The sequence below is a fragment of the Mesoplodon mirus genome (genome assembly GCF_964341445.2).
Source record: "Mesoplodon mirus genome assembly, chromosome: X".
NCBI classification, from domain to species: Eukaryota; Metazoa; Chordata; class Mammalia; order Artiodactyla; family Ziphiidae; genus Mesoplodon; species Mesoplodon mirus.
Window position 1 is genome coordinate 22,109,260 of NC_138981.1, and position 19,759 is coordinate 22,129,018.

A 19,759-nucleotide genomic window follows, 5' to 3' on the forward strand; every position below is an offset into this window, starting at 1 on the left:
AGAAAGTAGGCATAGAGGGAACTTTCCTCAACATAATAAAGGCCATATATGACAAACCCACAGCCAGCATCGTCCTCAATGGTGAAAAACTGAAACCATTTCCACTAAGATCAGGAACTAGACAAGGTTGCCCACTTTCACCACTCTTATTCAACCTAGTTTTGGAAGTTTTAGCCACAGCAATCAGAGAAGAAAAGGAAATAAAAGGAATCCAAATTGGAAAAGAAGAAGTAAAGCTGTCACTGTTTGCAGATGACATGATACTATACATAGAGAATCCAAAAGATGCTACCAGAAAACTACTAGAGTTAATCAATGAATTTGGTAAAGTTGCAGGATACAAAATTAATGCACAGAAATCTCTGGCATTCCTATATACTGATGATGAAAAATCTGAAAGAGAAATCAAGGAAACACTCCCATTTACCATTGCAACAAAAAGAATAAAATATCTAGGAATAAACCTACCTAAGGAGACAAAAGACCTGTATGCAGAAAATTATAAGACACTGATGAAAGAAATTAAAGATGATACAAATAGATGGAGAGATGTACCATGTTCTTGGATTGGAAGAATCAACATTGTGAAAATGACTCTACTACCCAAAGCAATCTACAGGTTCAATGCAATCCCTATCAAACTACCACTGGCATTTTTCACAGAACTAGAACAAAAAATTTCACAATTTGTATGGAAACACAAAAGACCCCGAATAGCCAAAGCAATCTTGAGAACGAAAAATGGAGCTGGAGGAATCAGGCTCCCTGACTTCAGACTATACTACAAAGCTACAGTAATCAAGACAGTATGGTACTGGCACAAAAACAGAAAGATAGATCAATGGAACAGGATAGAAAGCCCAGAGTTAAACCCACGGACATATGGTCACCTTATCTTTGATAAAGGAGGCAGGAATGTACAGTGGAGAAAGGACAGTCTCTTCAATAAGTGGTGCTGGGAAAACTGGATAGGGACATGTAAAAGTATGAGATTAGATCACTCCCTAACACCATACACAAAAATAAGCTCAAAATGGATTAAAGACCTAAATGTAAGGCCAGACACTATCAAACTCTTAGAGGAAAACATAGGCAGAACACTCTATGACATAAATCACAGCAAGATCCTTTTTGACCCACCTCCTAGAGAAATGGAAATAAAGACAAAAATAAACACATGGGACCTAATGAAACTTAAAAGCTTTTGCACAGCAAAGGAAACCATAAACAAGACCAAAAGACAACCCTCAGAATGGGAGAAAATATTTGCCAATGAAGCAACTGACAAAGGATTAATCTCCAAAATTTATAAGCAGCTCATGCAGCTCAATAACAAAAAAACAAACAACCCAATCCAAAAATGGGCAGAAGACCTAAAAAGACATTTCTCCACAGAAGATATACAGACTGCCAACAAACACATGAAAGGATGCTCAACATCTTTACTCATTAGAGAAATGCAAATCAAAACTACAATGAGATATCATCTCACACCAGTCAGAATGGCCATCATCAAAAAATCTAGAAACAATAAATGCTGGAGAGGGTGTGGAAAAAAGGGAACACTCTTGCACTGCTGGTGGGAATGTGAATTGGTACAGCCGCTATGGAGAACGGTATGGAGGTTCCTTAAAAAACTACAAATAGAACTACCATATGACCCAGCAATCCCACTACTGGGCATATACCCTGAGAAAACCATAATTCAAAAAGAGACATGTACCAAAATGTTCATAGCAGCCCTATTTACAATAGCCCGGAGATGGAAACAACCTAAGTGTCCATCATCGGATGAATGGATAAAGAAGATGTGGCACATATATACAATGGAATATTACTCAGCCATAAAAAGAAATGAAATTGAGCTATTTGTAATGAGGTGGATAGACCTAGAGTCTGTCATACAGAGTGAAGTAAGTCAGAAAGAGAAAGACAAATACTGTATGCTAACACATATATATGGAATTTAAGAAAAAAAAAATGTCATGAAGAACATAGGGGTAAGACAGGAATAAAGACACAGACCTACTAGAGAATGGACTTGAGGATATGGGGAGGGGGAAGGGTAAGCTGTGACAAAGTGAAAGAGCGGCATGGACATATATACACTACCAACGTGAGGTAGATAGCTAGTGGGAAGCAGCCGCATAGCACAGGGAGATCAGCTCGGTACTTTGTGACCGCCTGGAGGGGTGGGATAGGGAGGGTGGGAGGGAGACGCAAAAGGGAGGGGATATGGAAACATATGTATATGTATAACTGATTAAATTTGTTATAAAGCAAAAAAATAAAATAAAATAAATTAAAAAAAAAAAAAAAAAAAAAAAAAGAATCCACCTGCCAATGCAGGGCACACAGGTTCGAGCCCTGGTCTGGGAAGATCCCACATGCCACGGAGCAACTAAGCCCGTGCGCCACAACTACTGAGCCTGTGCTCTAGAGCCCGCGAGCCACAACTACTAAGCCCAGGCACCACAACTACTGAAGCCCGCACACCTAGAGCCCGTGCTCCGCGACAAGAGAAGCCACTGAAGTGAGAAGGCCACGCACTGCAATGAAGAGTAACCCCCGCTCGCCTCAACTAAAGAAAGCCCGCACGCAACAACGAAGACCCAACGCAGCCAAAAAAAATGAATAAAATAAAATAAAATAAAATTTTAAATGTATGCCCGAAGTCGCACACAAAAAAGGAAATACCCATATTTCAGAAGCAAATAAAGAGCTAGAAGCTATTTTTGTTTGTTTGTTTGTTTTTTTGTTTTTGCGGTATGCGGGCCTCTCACTGTTGTGGCCTCCCCCGTTGCGGAGCACAGGCTCCGGATGCGCAGGCCCAGCGGCCATGGCTCACGGGCCCAGCCGCTCCGCGGCATATGGGATCCTCCCAGACCGGGGCACGAACCCGTATCCCCTGCATCGGCAGGCGGACTCTCAACCACTGCGCTACCAGGGAGGCCCTAGAAGCTATTTTTAAAAGGAGTGGTTATTACTTAAACTGGTTTAAAAATAATTAACACATCCTAAAGCATTAAGTAGAATACTTAAAAGATATTTATTTCCAGGCAATATTGCCACTAACTTTTTTTGCTTCCAGGATAAAGGTTAGTGAGCCACTGCTGACAGTCAGTGTGGTCCCTCCCTACTTCCCAGGAGAGGGCTTATGAGGCTGCTGGTATCTACAGGTGCCAACTCACTGCTCTCTGCCTTCTGGGTTTGTCCACAACCTACTGACAACACTCAAACTGGGGACTTTCCACTGAGCCAGCTGGCAGGCACTGCCCCAACTTTGTCTCAGATTCCCTCTCTTACCGTCAATAGCTGGTGTCCCACCCCTTTTCCTACTTCCTCATCCAAGCATTTTGGGTTCATGTTGTCCTCTTTTTCATCCTCATTTGACATAATGCCTTGTGTTGACCTTTTAAATTCTTTTCGTTTTTTAATAAATTTACCTATTTATTTTTGGCTGCGTTGGGTCTTCATTGCTGCATGCTAGAGCTCTTTGGTTGTGGCGAGCAGGGGCTACTCTTCATTGTGGTGCGCAGGTTTCTCGTGGCAGTAGCTTCTCTTGTTGCGGAGCACGGGCTCTATGCGTATGAGCTTCAGTAGTTGTGGCTCGTGGGCTCCAGAGTGCAGGCTCAGCAGTTGTGATGCACGGGCTTAGTTGCTCCACTGCATGTGGGATCTTCCCGGACCTGGGATTGAACCCATGTCCCCTGCACTGGTAGGTGGATTCCTAACCACTGCGCCACCAGGGAAGTCCCCAGATACCTTTTTGAGTTAGTGTTTTTGTTTCCTTTTGATATATTCCCAGAAGTGGAATTGCTGGATCATATGGTAGGTCTATTTTAAATTTTTTTTGAAGAACCTCCATACTGTTTTCCATGGTAGCCGCACCAATTTACAATTCCATCAGCAGCGCACAAGGGTTGCCTTTTCTCCACATCCATGCCAGCATTCATCTCAACTTTTTTTTTAATATATATATTTATTTACTTATTTTATTATTTATTTTTGGCTGCGTTGGGTCTCAGCTGCAGCATGGAGGATCTTCGTTGCGGTGCACAGGCTCTTCATTGCGGGCCGTGGGCTTCTCTAGTTGTGGCGTGCAGGTTCTCTCTCTAGTTGTGGCGCTCAGGCTCCAGAGTGTGTGGGCTCCGTAGTTTGCAGCACGTGTGCACAGTAGTTGCGGTGCATGGGCTCAGTTGCCCCACAGCATGGGGGATCTTAGTTCCCTGACCAGGGATCGAACCCACGTCCCCACATCGGAAGGCAGATTCTTAACCACTGGACCACCAGGGAAGTCCCTCATCTCTTGTCTTTTTGATGATGGCCACTGTAACAGAGGTGAGGTGGTATCTCATGGTGGTTTTAATTTGCATTTTCCAAAAGACTTGTGATGTTGAGCATCTTTTCATGTACCTCCTGGCCTTTTGTATATCTTATTTGGAGAAATGTCTACTCAGGTCCTTTGCCCATTTTTTAATTGGGTTATTTGTTTGTTTTTTGCTATTGAGTTGTATGTGTTCTTTATATACTTTAGATATTAACCCCTTATCAGATATATGGTGTGCAAATATTTTTTTCTGTTCTGTAGGTTGTCTTTTCGCTTTGTTGATGGTTTCTTTTGCTGTGCAGAGGTTTTTCAGTTTGATATAGTCTCACCTGTTTATCTTTTATTTTGCTGCTTGTACTTTAGGTGTCATTAATTTCTACTTTATTTTTCCCTCTTGTCCATTTTTCTAGTTTTAATAGTATGCTAAGCCTGACCTTTTATTGCCCAAGTTGTTTTCTTCATCTCCCTCTTCTCCTGTTAGTCACTCCCATTCCACAGCAAGAACTGTGGCCACAAGGGTGGTAGCACTCAAGAAAGGTCCCTCTTGCAGTTGCCCTTTCCGTTTCCTGCAAGCTCTCAACAAACAAAACAAAACAAAACAAACAAAAAACAAACCTCATCCCCAGAGACTTGGGAGATCCAGAGATTAACACTCCCCAAGGCCACAATTCTCTCTGCAGAGTTTTACTTCAGGGTTTATTAATCTCAGCACTGTCGACATTTTGAGCTGGATCATCCTTTGTTGCGAGGCTGTCCTGTGCACTGTAGGAAGCTTAGCAGCATCCCTGGCCTCTACCCACTAGATGCCACTGCCAACCACTCCCAGCCATAAGTCAAAAATGTGTCTAGACATTGACAAAAGTCTCCTGGGGGGCATCCTCCCGCCTTGAGAAGCACCAATTTACATGAATAAATATTATTTTCTGATATCTCTCACCATCTAGATTTTTTTTAAGATAAAACACAAGCAAATTTATTGTTAGATTTGTCCACAGTCAGCAGTGGTGATCTTCTTGCTGGTCTTGCCATTCCTGGACCCAAAGCGCTCCATGGCTTCCACAATATTCATGCCCTCTTCCACCTTGCCAAAGACCACACGCTTGCCATCCAACCACTCAGCCTTGGCAGTGCAGATGAAAAACTGGGAACCATTTGTGTTGGGGCCAGCATTTGCCATGGACAAGATGCCAGGACCCGTATGCTTCAGGAGGAAATTCTCATCATCAAATTTCTCCCCATAGATGGACTTTCCACCAGTGCCATTATGGCGTGTGAAGTCACCACCCTGGCACATAAATCCCGGAATTATTCTGTGAAAGCAGGAACCTTTATAACCAAAGCCTTTCTCCCCAGTGCTCAGAGCATGAAAGTTTTCTGCTATCTTTGGAACTTTGTCTGCAAACAGCTCCAATCTGTTAACATAGCTTTATGGATTGGATGAGCAGTCACTTCTTGGTTTCCAGGTCCCTTACCTCGAAGGAGACACGGCCCAAGGGCTCACCATCGATAGCAATGTCAAAGAACACGGTAGGGCTGACCATGGTTGGGCAGCGTGGGAGGTTCTGGGGTGATGGCGTCTGCAAAGCAGCCACTATCTAGATTTTAAGATCTGTGGCCTTAAACCTAATACACAGAGATAGAAATCAGAATAGTCGATGCCTGGGAGGTGAAGCTTGCATGGGGTAGACTTACTAAGAAGGGGGCACAAGGGAACTTCCTGCAGTGACAGAAATGATCTATATCTTCATTGGGTGTGAGTTACAGAAGGTGTATACGCTTTCAAAACTCAAATTGTTGCACAATCTGTACAACGTACAATCTGTGCATCTCACTGTATGTAAATTGCATGTCAAAAAAAATCCACATAGACCTAAACCATGTCAAGTTTATGCCAAAATATGGGTGGGAACTGCAGGTCAAGGGTCATTCTTAGGAAGGAGTCAGCCATACACCTCACCATGGTAAGGATCTAGGTGGTACTGACCCGTGCAATGGAAACTCACAGGAAGAGCCTGGGTAAAAGATCCACAGGCAGACAAGCCTGACACTGATGCACTATCCAGCATCTTGGGTGGTTCACTTTCTTTTTTGGCATCAAAGAGAGCTCCTCATAGTGAGAGACTACCCCATCTTGCCTTGACCAGATGTTATCACAAATGGGGATTCTCAATGCTGAGTCCCTACTGGGTGGCTATCATAATTTGTTACAGCTCATATTGATTATACAGGCTAACCCATTCAATATCAGAATTTAAGAAGGAAAGTCTGTTAAAATGGGCAGAGATCACCCCAGGAAAGTGTGAGGGCAATAAAGGGGGCAAAGGGCTTCCCTGGTGGCACAGTGGTTGAGAGTCCGCCTGCCGATGCAGGGGACGCGGGTTCGTGCCCCAGTCCAGGAAGATCCCACATGCCGCGGAGCAGCTGGGCCCGTGAGCCATGGCCGCTGAGCCTGCACGTCTGGAGCCTGTGCTCCGCAACGGGAGAGGCCCACGTACTGCAAAAAAAAATAATAATAATAAATAAATAAATAAAAAGGGGGCAAAGAATCTTCTTCTTCAACCTTTTGTCTACCCAAGGAAGAAAAAGAATATGAATCTGGAAGTTAGATCTCCTGAAGAAAGATTTAACCAACTGGGTCATAATCACTAAAACTCTAGCTTTATCACCTTTTCTCCCATGGGTACTCCTGTTGGGTTGCCTTGTGAGACACGAACACAAAGGCTTTCTCTCTCCATGAGGGGTCCTGACCCATTATGGTACAACCAGAATGAAAATACCTCCTGGGAAGTGAGATCTCCCCTGGACCTCTTCTGATGAGGGGCTGGAACCTCTAGACTGTGTGTACCCATGGCCTGAGCACTCACTGTCCCAAGTGACAGTCCTTGAGAATCCTTGTTTGCCAGGCTCACTCTCCAACCAGGGCAGATAGCTTGGCTCAGAAACTGGGTACACATGCACCTTCCAAGAGCTGATTAAACATTCTCTACTTTGGATTAGATGAGTTTGGCTTGCTAGATCAAAGTCAAGCCCACTCTGTTAAGAGCTGTATGTTCAATGAGTGCTAAGCTACAGCTACAGACTAACTAGATCCAAAGGCTGCATTGCTTTACATCCAGCCTATCCTCTGGAGTGTGCCCTTCAGTCACTAGATGCCCCTCCTGGAATTCAGCTAGTTGAGGGTCTCAGATTAAGGACCCAACGTATTGGCTTGTTTGAGCTTTTAAATATAGCTGTAAGAGACCCACAGTCATAGGGGAAACAGGTGAGTTGGTGACCCTGAGCTTTGCAAACCTCAGAGGGAGTGCCACCAAGTTCCCTGGCTCATGTGGTTAAACACTCTTTCTTTCTGTCTGATTATATTCCCCAGCAAGATATCTTATATACTCTGCCTATCAAGGTATATTCTCCATCTTAGACCTCTGGACTCTCTTTGCTCTCAACTTTTGTTCAGTCCTCAGAGCGCTTAATTATCAACAGAAACTGAGCACCAGGATTGGCAGTTGGTTGGATGGAGCCCTAACAAGAAGTGTTGTAAAGGACTAGGTCACCACTGTCTAAAAGGCTTTTGCTTCTTACTCTCTCCACTGGAGCTCATCAAGGACTGATGAGAACAAAACAAATCTGGCTAGGGAAGCAGAGTTATGTATGATATAACAATTAGAAGTGGTCAACTAGAATTTTATTTCAAAAACAAATATTTATTACATACCTATTCCACATCAGGTACCATGCTAAACAGGACACAACACTTAAGCAGACATGGTCCCTGCCCTTACAGAGTTTCCAGGAAGCTTATGAGTTTACTCAAAAAAACTCAGGTTACAACTTTTTTTTTTTTTTTTTGTGGTACGCGGGCTTCTCACTGTTATGGCCTCTCCCGTTGCAGAGCACAGGCTCCGGACGCACAGGCTCAGCGGCCATGGCTCACGGACCTAGCCGCTCCACGGCATGTGGGATCTTCCCGGACCAGGGCACGAACCCGTGTCCCCTGCATCGGCAGGCGGACTTTCAACCACTGCGCCACCAGGGAAGCCCCAGGTTACAACTTTAAAAAAAAATGTTTTTTTAAGACTGAGGCATAAGATTGAGTTTAGCCTTCAGCTCTAGCAGCAAGGGCAGATTCTTGTACACAGTTAACTAAGATATGAATCAGGTGAGGTTACACTCAGATCATAATGGGTACCCAGAAGGCTAAACTATCCTTGTTTTGCAAATAAAAGTGTACTGCTCAGAACTCTAGTTCCAGGACCACTTCCTGATTGTGTCCCAGTAAAACTGCTTCAAGGACAAATAAAACTCTCAAACTGAACAAGCCACCCTCAGAATTATTCAAGGATGCTCAGGAATGGTGGGGCTCAAAACCCTGACAATTTGCTTTCTCTATCAACTTCATGGAAAACCCAGTATATAGTCTCTCTCATTATTAAGAAGGGTATGCTTTTGGGCTTCCCTGGTGGTGCAGTGGTTAAGAATCCGCCTGCCAATGCAGGGGACACGGGTTCGAGCCCTGGTCCAGGAAGATCCCACATGCCACGGAGCAACTAAGCCCGTGTGCCACAACTACTGAGCCTGCGCTCTAGAGCCCGCAAGTCACAACTACTGAAGCCCGCGTGCCTAGAGCCCATGCTCCGCAACAAGAGAAGCCACTGCAATGAGAAGCCCGCGCACCGCAAGGAAGAGTAGCCCCCACTTGCCGCAACCAGAGAAAGCCCGTGTGCAGCAATGACGACCCAACACAGCCAAAAATAAATAAACAAAAAAAAGGGTATACTTTTATTCCCCCACAATTACAGATCTATTATTTTATTAGACCTTCCAATAAACATATATACCAGTTTCCTAACATAACATTTTAAATCAACTATACTTCAGTAAAATAAATTTAAAATATATACATACATACACCAGTTTCCTTTTCGATAAAACGTAAGCCTCACTTTCCAGGACTGTGTAACATAAAAAGTTTCAGGATCACCTGGGGAGTTTTTTAGAATCACAGATTCCACTGCCTTCCCCCAGAGTATCTGACTCAGTAAACCTAAGAGAGTCCCAAGAATCTATTCGCACAATCAGCCAAGTTTAGAAAACCACTATTCTAAAAGCAGATGCTTGGGGAACAGTTATTCAACTTAAGTTTGTATAAACACTCAATCGTACTTACTTTTAAAAACATTTGAAAGAATGAGATGAAAACTGTCCTAAACATAAAAAGAAACAGTGACTGGTCAACCAGTCTAGAGAAGTTATGGGATTTATTCACATTCAAGAAAATCTTTCCCATCTTAAACACAACACAAACAATACCCTCCACCCCTAATCCCCTTTCTAACTATCACCCTATTCTTCTATCTCCCTCCACTGACAAAATTATTTTTTAAAAAAGACTGGTTAGAAGGCAGAATAATGGATATCCTTAGCAAGCTGGGGAGTGACTAGAAGGGCCCTGAAGGCTTCTCGAGTGCAAGATATACCAGTATGGTCAGTTTGCAAAAATTCCTTGTGATCTGTGCACCTTCCTGTATGTATGTTATATGTCAACACAAAGTTAGAAAGATAGATTCTGCCTGCTTTCTCTGCTTTATTCCCTCCTCCCCTCACTACTCAAGATATCTAAAACTGGCCTTCCCAAAGCCACCAATGGCCTCCCAGTAACTAAACTCCAATGGACATCTGGCACCTCAGTTGTACCCTGAAACTGGTGACCACTCCACCATCTTCAAACTCTCTCTTCCTTTGGTTTCCAAGTTTCTACTCTAGCTCCATTCTATAAGTTTTGTAGGGCACTCCTTCCATCTCTCTTTGGGCCTTCTCTTCCTCTGTCTGCCCATCTCTTCAAGGCTGACGAGTCAGGGTAGTACTTAACCAACCCTCTTCTCACTCCAGAGCAATTTCACTTAAATCTAACTCTTCAACTCCCGCCCTATGCTACTGATACCCACATCAGTATTCCCAGGCCTGGCCACTCCCTAAGGCTCAGGCTTGTGTGTCTAACTCCCCATGGACATCTTCACCAGGTTTTTCAATTGCTACCTCATAATGAACTCTCTCCAAAAACCTCTTTTTCTCTGGGTTTCCCTACCTCATTTAATAGCCTTACAAGCCACACAAAGGACAACATCAAAGCAACTCTTTAATGAAACAATGAAAATAGACTTCAAGGACAGTAAGATGTGGTCTCTGCCTCCACAATCTAATAAAGTGGATAAATGAATAATTACACACTTGTGATAAGTGCATTACCAGAAAAAGGACAGGAGTAACACAGAAAAAGGAATAATGCACCACGACTGGAAATTCTGGGAAACAACTGTAGAGAGAAGGCAGAATCAACAAAGTTTATGCCTTTCTGCCTGCCTTCCTTCCTTTCTTTTTTAAACAAAGTCACCCAACAGATTGATGTAAAGACTCAGCGTCACTAGGAACAGCCTCTGTAAAGAGCAGTAACAAAAGAAACAAAGGTTTGGAACATGAGGATGATTTCTGACACACTACAGTCTTTTCAGCTATACTCATAAGTAGCTACAATCTCTAGATGGAGCAAATACAGCAACCATAAACCATGACTGCTTCATATCAACATTCTCAATCCACAAGTTCCCTTTTAATATCAAGATCAGAGGAGGTGGGACTTCCCTGGTGGCACAATGGTTAAGAATCCACCTGCCAATGCAGGGAACACGGGTTCGAGCCCTGGTCTGGGAAGATCACACATGCTGTGGAGCAACGAAGCCCATGTGCCACAACTACTGAGACTGTGCTCTAGAGCCCGCGAGCCACAATTACTGGGCCCACGTGCTACAACTACCGAAGCCCAAGCACCTAGAGCCCGTGCTCTGCAACAAGAGAAGCCACCACAATGAGAAGCCCGTGCACTGCAACGAAGAGTGGCCCCGGCTCGCCACAACTAGAGAAAGCCCGTGCGCAGCAACGAAGACCCGATGCAGCCAAAAATAAATAAATAAAATAAATGTTTTTAATTATGGAAAAAAATAAAACTAGATATTCCTCTATTTACAGGAAATGAGACACAATTATGTATTTCTTCCCTAAATGTTACACTGCTTCTTTGATCCTCAATCAACCTTTTCTGCAAAAATTTCCACCTGAAAGCATTTTTCATTTAAAAACAAAATGCTTTTAATCTGATTCTTTTCAGTTGTTTAAGAGGTAAAAATCTGATAGGGATTTTGGGGGTGGGGGGCACGTAAGCGGGCCTCTCACTGTTGTGGCCTCTCCCGTTGCAGAGCACAGGCTCCGGACGCGCAGGCTCAGCGGCCATGGCTCACGGGCCCAGACGCTCCGCGGCGTGTGGGATCTTCCCGGATCGGGGCACGAACCCGTGTCCCCTGCATCGGCAGGCGGACTCTCAACCACTGCGCCACCAGGGAAGCCCTGATAGGGATTTTTAAAGGTCTATGAAAAGTGACAATACTTTTGAGGTTATTCTTGTTCTAAAAAAAGAACATAAAACAAAAAATAAATTATGTAAAAGAATTTAGGGTAAAACAAAATGATGAAAACAATCAACAATTTTGCCCACATCAGGCTGCATTGCTGTCCTTAGTAATGTGTCATAAACTGAATTCATAAAGAGAAACTAGGGCTTCCCTGGTGGCGCAGTGGTTGAGAGTCCGCCTGCCGATGCAGGAGACATGGGTTCGTGCCCCGGTCCGGGAAGATCCCACATGCCGCGGAGCGGCTGGGCCCGTGAGCCATGGCCGCTGAGACTGCGCGTCCGGAGCCTGTGCTCTGCAGCGGGAGAGGCCACAACAGTGAGAGGCCCGCGTACCGCAAAAAAAAAAAAAAAAAGAGAAACTAAATGAGTCCATAATCTCCAAAGATCAAAAGAATATGCCTCCCCCCATAGTGAGCATTCAGTACAGTACCTACATTTTATACAGCAATCCTTTCTAATCTGGAGGGCCATACACCAAACTGGTAACAGAGGCTTTCTCTGAGAAGAGAATTAGAGGGAAGCAGATGATGGGAACCATATAATTATCGTAACTGTACTGTTTCACTTTTTATAAGTTATTTCAGCATTAGTTATACAATTTTTAAAATAGGTATTTTCTTACCTCATACCCCTCAGGATGGCCACTATCAAAAAAACAGAAAATAACAAGTGTTGGAGAAGATATAGAGAAACTGGAACCCTTGTGCACTGTTGGTGGGATTATAAAATGGTGCAATCACTAAGGAAAACAATATGGAGGTTCTGCAAAAAATTAAAAATAGAATTACCATATAATTCAGCAACTCCCCTTTTGAGTATACATCCAAAAGAATTGAAAGCAGGGTCTCAGGGATGTATCCGCACACCCACGTTCATAGCAGCATTATTCACAACAGCCAAAAGGTGAAAAGTCACCCAAGTGTCCATGGACAGATGCATGGATAAATAAAATGTATATACATACAATGAAGTATTATATAGAACCTGGAGGATATTATGTTAAGAGAAATAAGTCAGTCACAAAAGACAAATACTGTATGATTTCATCTATATGAAGTGTCTAAAGTAGTCAAATTCATAGAAACAGAAAGCAGACTGGTGGTTACCAGAAGCTGTGGGGGAGGAGAAAATGGGGAGTTTTTGTTTAATGGGTACAGAATTTCAGTTTGGCAACATGAAAAAGTTCTGGAGATCTTTTCCACAACAATGTGAATATATGTAACACAACTGAACTGTACACTTAAAAATGGTTAAGATGGTAAATTTTATGTTATGTGGGTTTTATCAGCATAATTAAAAACTATGGAACTTAAAAAAAATGCAACCAGAAAAAATAAATAAACAGTATGCCTCCTCCTCCTCAAAAATAAGTATTTTCTCTCCAAAGCAGTAATCTTGATGGATCATATCAGAACTCACTGTAACTATTTATACAACAAATTAATAAAGGAAATATACTTTTAATGTGATCATACAGCTTCCATTTCTAAATGCCTTCACATCAAATTTTAAGCCTGTAAGAAAATCAGTCTCAATATATTCAAAATAAAAGCAGATTAGAAAATGAAAGAAATTAGATTGTTTTAAAAAGAGGGGGGAGGATTTGTGAGGTTTTTGAAAATGTTAAACTGAGGAGGTCTATTTAAGTATGCCCAGAAATGAGTCTGAAAACGATGTTAACAATGGTTATCTACAGGTGGTAGGATTAAGGGTGATTCTTCAGTATTAACTGAATTTCCTGAAGTTTTTGCAATGAATATTAATTTGTTTTGTAACATGCAAGAAACAAAAATAGCTGGCTCCTGAGGATATTCTAAAGAATCTGTCAGAGAGTATGACGGTAACTCCAAATGAAAAGGGACAAAATGTTTTGATCAGGGATGATATTTCTGGAACAAATATATCGATCAGTGACGGCGTGTTTGGAAGAGATGTATTGACCAGATAATTAAATCTGTCCTCTCAATAATGACTGTTTTGACAGGCACTCATTTGGATGTATAAATCTGGGAGCACTTACACTTCAACAACAACAAGACAAACCACAATCATTTCAATCTGTTTCATAGTGAATGGATTATGAAGCCAATATTTTAAGAGTTCAGACTTTAACCAACAAAAAGAAAAACTGTCTTCCAACTATGACAAACATCTTATGATAAACTTTCAATTCTGTAATTCTGTACTGGGGTAACTGATATTTCCTAGTTCTTCCTCATCCACTATAAACACACTGTGGTCTAAAGAGATAAGTGAAGAAAAAAAAAAACAAGGCTGTTTTCAATATTAACATTATCTTTTTTTTTTTTTAAAGAGAAAACCAGCTTCTATTTTATCTTTGGAGGGCAGAATTCACCCAAAATTAGGTCAGCAAAGCAAAGCAAGTATGTTTCATTTGCAATTGTTTCACCTTTAAAAATAATCACTGGATTTTGTTAAATTCATGCAAAAGAATAATAAACTTGTTTGATAAACAGGAAGGAAATGTCAGAGCCAAAGAGTGAGATAATTGTTCGTTCAGGCAGGTTCTGAGTCATCTGCTTGGGCTGTACTGGTTTCACAGTCTTGGAACACAGATGACACATAATTCACGATGTTGCAAATTTATTTTGAACTTCCTCATTCAGACAGAAACTTAACAATGCTTACCTAAAACTCCAAAATATATATATATTTCTTTTCTCTCTTGGAATGGCATCCCAAGATCCATTCAATCTTTAATGAGTTAAGGAAATATAGGCAGGAAAAAAAATCACAGAGGAACATTTACTTCAAGATTTGCCTTTCAAATGCTTCTACATTTTCAAACAACTAAAAAAAATTCCATTTTCTAAGAGGAAGAGGTATTCTGTCAAAGTAAAGTCTCTCTAGACCCAAGTTTCGTTTCCTAATAGACCGCTGTGTGCACAGAGAATGCCGAACTCACTGACAACAAACTGCCTTCAACCTCATCTCAGTTATTCACAGGCTTTTCCTTCTTTAAGGAAAAGAAAACTACAACATTCTTTTGGAAAAAAAATCATGGGCAAGGCTCAATTCAGCTGATGACAATCTGGATTCATAATGAAAATCTCTGTGAAAATAAAGAACAAAAACAAGAGAAGTCAATATTTGGACTAAACACAGCAATTTTTAACAGTGCTCCCGAAAGATGTGACTCCACAAACAGGCTCAGTCAATATTTGCCAAGTGAGGTAAGCCATCAACAAATGATTTAGGAAACTTGTTGGAGTCCCTGTATCACTTGGTTCTTACTTACTCACTCACCAGTTTAACCCATGTCATAATACGACACACGAAGCAGCACCTCTAATGGGAGAGGATATTCATTTCAGCAAGCACAAAGAAAAGCAGGCTGTTATTTCACAAGGACTGACGTCTATGGAATGGGGGAAAAAACAAAAATGAACCTTTATTGTTTTCATATATCCTACTTAAAAAGACTGTTCAAAGGAATGAATAGGAACATCTGAAAAAAAGAAACCACTGGGTATCCCTCCCAACTAAAGCAATGAACATGCACTTGTGAACCTATCTCTAGCTCCCACAGAGGGCTCCTCATCCTCACCCAAGCAAACAAAGACGTCCTTAAGTTGGAGCCAGTGTGGGCTTTGAACAAAACACGCTGCATTGCTTCAAAGATTTAGAAAGAAGTAGGAAGACAAAGCGTTACTGTATTTAAAGTGCCTTTAAAACAATATTCATTCAAAATACAACTTACTGTCTATAATGGTATTATGAAAATATAGCTTAATATTCAAAGTTATAGGCTCTTGGCATAATGAAAACTCTACAACCCTTGCTCTAAATTCTTCCTTCTACAAGTTTTAGTGTACAATGAACACAAGTTTTAAAACCCACTAAATTAAGAAACTGGCACTGTTCCAGTTTTCTAATAAAACTGGCATAAGGCCATGCAAAAATCAGGAAAAACTCAGCAAAAGTGAAAAACAAATAGCTTCCAAATTCTAAAATATACCTCTAGACTGAGTTTTTTTTTCCCCTGAAAATATCCACATAAAGTTTCATGCTGTATGCACTAACCATAAATTTCCACTTAAGCATTACTGGGGAAAATTAACTGATACAAACTATAATTCCTCAAGGAGAATTCCCTCAGAGATGTTTTAACTGTAAGGGCAAAAAATCTTTATTATCTTTCAAAATATGTGACATTTAAAACAATATTCAAGTAAAATAAACTTACAGTACTTTTCCAATTTACAGATGATTTTTCTTTTCCAGTCATCAGTGTAATCTTCCCTTAGTTTGTACTAGTAACATACTATTCACGATAAGAAAATTTATTTCAGGATTTCCCTGATGGCATGGTGGTTAAGAATCTGCCCGCCAATGCAGGGGACATATGTTCGAGCCCTGGTCCGGGAAGATCCCACGTGTCGTGGAGCAACTAAGCCCGTGCACCACAACTACTGAAGCCTGCACTCTAAAGCCCGCGAGCCACAACTACTGAGCCCGCGTGCCGCTACTACTGAAGCCCGTGCGCTCTAGGGCCTGCGTGCCACAACTACCGAGCCTGTGTGCTGCGACTACTGAAGCCTGCACGCCTAGAGCCCGTGCTCCGCCACAAGAAGCCATCAAGCCACTGCAGTGAGAAGCCCACGCACCGCAACGAAGAGCAGCCCCCGCTCAACGCAACTAGAGAAAGCCTGTGCTCAGCAAAGAAGACCCAACGCAGCCAAAAAAAAAAAAAAGAAAATTTATTTCAGAAAGATAGGCAATAAAGGCATTACATCAAGACCAAACAGCCACAATAGGTAATAATGCCTTATAGCCAAGGATACGGTCACCTCAGGTTCCTATGAGCAGTGAGCTCTGAGCGGAGCTCACATCTCTGTCCTTCAGGAAGGAAGTGATGCAGACCAGCTTTCACTAGGCCATCTTCTGGCCCTTGAAGCATCTGATGATTCCTCCATCTCCAGCCCACATCTCTCTCAGGAAAACTCCTCACTCCTGTATTCCATGTCAACTGATTACCACCTCTTAATGTCCACAGATACTTCTCCAAGTCCAACCTATTCAAAAGCAAGTTATCACCTCCCCGCAAACCCAACTCAGCCTTCTTCCACTTTCCCATCTCAATCAACAGTTCTAAGAGCCACTCAATTTTCCAAGCCAAAAGCCTGGGCAGCATCCTTAAATTCTCCTTCTCCCAACTCTGCCACATCCAATGAACTACCAAGATTTGACACTAAAAAATACTTTTGGAAAGTCCCAAGACTGTGCACCACCGTAACACTACCGTAGCAGCCTCCTACAAGACGCCAACTAAAAGTTATTAATAGCTCACATTTACAGAGAACTTACTTTGTAGCAAACACTGTGCTAAACTTTGGGTCTGAGTTAATTTAATCCACGCAACAATTTAAGGTTGGTACTAGTCTTATCCTTGTTTTATAGATGAGGACACAGCTACAGAGTGGCTACAGAGACACTTTAGTGTCTCACCCTAGGTAACACGGTTTTAACTTGGCACTGAACTCTCACTTCTGTGTTCCTGCATGAGCTTTTCTGCTCTGCTTGGAAGGCCCTTTCAACCATGTCTGCTCAGCTTCAAAGGCATGTTCTCCTCTATCAAGTCTCCTGATGCCCCCTGCTGGTGCTTGTTCCTCTAAGTCAGTAGTTCTCAAGGCTGGCTACATGCCCTATATGCCCTATAAACTAGATGCCTAAATCTCAACCCCAGAGATTCTGATAGCACTGGTCTGGGTGCAGTCTGGGCACAGGGACTTATAAAAGCAACCCAGGTGGATCTAATATGCAGTCAAGGTTGAGACCTACTGCTCTACATTTCCCCAACCCTTTTACATCAGAGCACTTATACCACTGCATCTGAATGAACTGTTCCTGTCTGTGCCACTAATTACATTGTGAGCTCCTGAAATCCAAGTTTCACAGTCACCTGGGAGGCTTTTTCAAAACTAGAGATTCCTGGACCTCACTTAAAAACTAAATCCGACCCATGGGCAGGGCCTTGGAAACTGTCTCACAAGTAATTCTGATATGTGGCCAAATTGGGGGACTCTCTCCTAGGTAAAAAATGGGTCTTTTCATTTATACCTGCCAAGGTACCGCAGAGTGCCCAGCCCATAGATGAACTGTGATAAACATTTGTGCAACAAATGAAATCTAGTAACATGAATCTTAAGATTGGGTGTATGTAGTCAGTATTCAAGCTTCTTGCAGCAGCACCTGGAAAAGCTGCTTCCTGCAATAGAATGCAAACACTGGGCAGCTTTTCAAATGTGTTTTGTGATCCACCAGTGCCCCCTACTGACTTGAAGATGGATAGCTAGATCAAAACAATGGTTAAAACACAAATGTTTTAATTGTATATGCACATTACTAGCCACACAAACTGTACTTTTTCCACCAACACCTATACTATCAACTCTTCTGCCCTCCAGTCCTAGTTGACCCAAGCTGATAACTCTCAAACCTGATCAAGCCCTACCATGTGCTCAGCCCCACTCCCAGGCTGCAATCATGAAAGACGGCCAGTAGCAGTTCTCAGCAGCGCCCTCAAAGCCTCTCACTTATCTTTTTTGTTCTTTGGTCAATGCCTCTTCCAAATCCCACCACACTCATAAAATCACTCACCTGGAAAACACAAGAAACCATTCATCTACCAGTTTGCCTAAGCTCTTACTATTCAAAGTATGACAGGAGACGAGCAGCATCTACATCACCCGGGAGCTTGTTAGAAAATGAAGACTCTGAGGCCCCCACCCAGACCTCCTGGATTAGAATCTGCATTTTAACAAGAGTCGCATGCACATGGAAGCTTGAGAAGCACTGGTCCTCACCTACTACACCTGACACCGCCATTTTATGACAAATAATTTTCTAAGTAACTCTATCTTGAAGTAAAATTCATCACCCACCTACATACTTAAGTCCAAAAAAAAAAAGAGAGAGACCCATATATTAATTGGACGGTTACACAATGGAGAACAAAAAGGAGAGACTTATAAGCATTATATTTCAGCATATGAATGTTCAACACAACTAAATTAAAGATGTGAAGAACCAACCAAGTTTCTAAAACACGCTCGAGGCAGGTGGTACCATCCAGATGAGAACCACTAGTCTACAATTACTGCCATCCTTCGTTCCCTTTCATCTCACAGGTGGAAGGGACTATCTCTCCTCCTTTTCAAAGCTAAGGGATTCTCTTTTATAAAAGTTCCCTCCCTACATTCCTCCCGAGGCCATAAACATTGCCAAATCTTGAATACTGGAACAACCACAAAACAACTCTAGAATCTTGACCAAACATGTCCCTCTAGTTACTATATTCTCCCTCCTTCCCTTGACAGTCAAGCTTATAAACCCCATTTACTCATCTTCCAGCCACCAACCCATATTAATCTAGCTTTCACTACCATCAGTAAACCTACATGTATAAACATTGTGAAAGCCTTCCAACCAAATTGCCCAAAACAGTGAACACTTCTCCAAACCCATCTATCTCATGTTTCTGTAATAGACATTGTCGTTGCACATCCAGTCTCCATTCCCCCACTGTGTTCATGGATTCATTTCTCTCCCAGGTGATTAATGTAGTGATCCCATCCTGAGCTGATCCTGTTTAGTCTAAGCCAATCAAGGCATGGCATTCCCCTGGCACTGGCTATTGGGTCAGGGGCGCTGGTCCAATCAGACTGAAGAGTGTAATCCAAGTCTGGGAGTTTTGTCCTCTCTCTTTCTCTTGCTCTAGTGGATGGGCAAGCATATGTTACTGGCAGTCATCTTGCAACCATAAGGGGAACCAATCTTACTTCGGAAAGCCAAGAAAAGAGATGCGGACCTTGAGGACATCGTTGACCCACTGGAGTCCACCCTTCCTCTGGACTTTGTGAGATAATTTTCCTTACTATTTAAGCAATTGGGTTTTCCCAACTGGAAGCACCCTAACAAAGCCTGTCCTTGAAACTTTCCTCCCTTAATTT

At 42.3% G+C, this 19,759-nt stretch overlaps 2 protein-coding genes across 5 annotated transcripts in view; both read right to left on the minus strand.

Moving 5' to 3' along the window:
* The window catches only part of APOO (apolipoprotein O), a 79,991-nt gene that overhangs the window by 57,649 nt on the left and 2,583 nt on the right, over window positions 1-19,759 (minus strand). The window lies entirely within an intron of this gene.
* LOC309796761 (peptidyl-prolyl cis-trans isomerase A-like) lies at window positions 5,282-5,907 on the minus strand. The gene is made up of 2 exons (XM_082610109.1): window positions 5,803-5,907; window positions 5,282-5,735 (listed from the first exon to the last, which is right to left on the minus strand). Exons 1-2 carry the CDS (start codon window positions 5,869-5,871, stop codon window positions 5,310-5,312), a joined length of 495 nt encoding a protein of 164 aa, XP_082466235.1. The 5' UTR covers window positions 5,872-5,907; the 3' UTR covers window positions 5,282-5,309.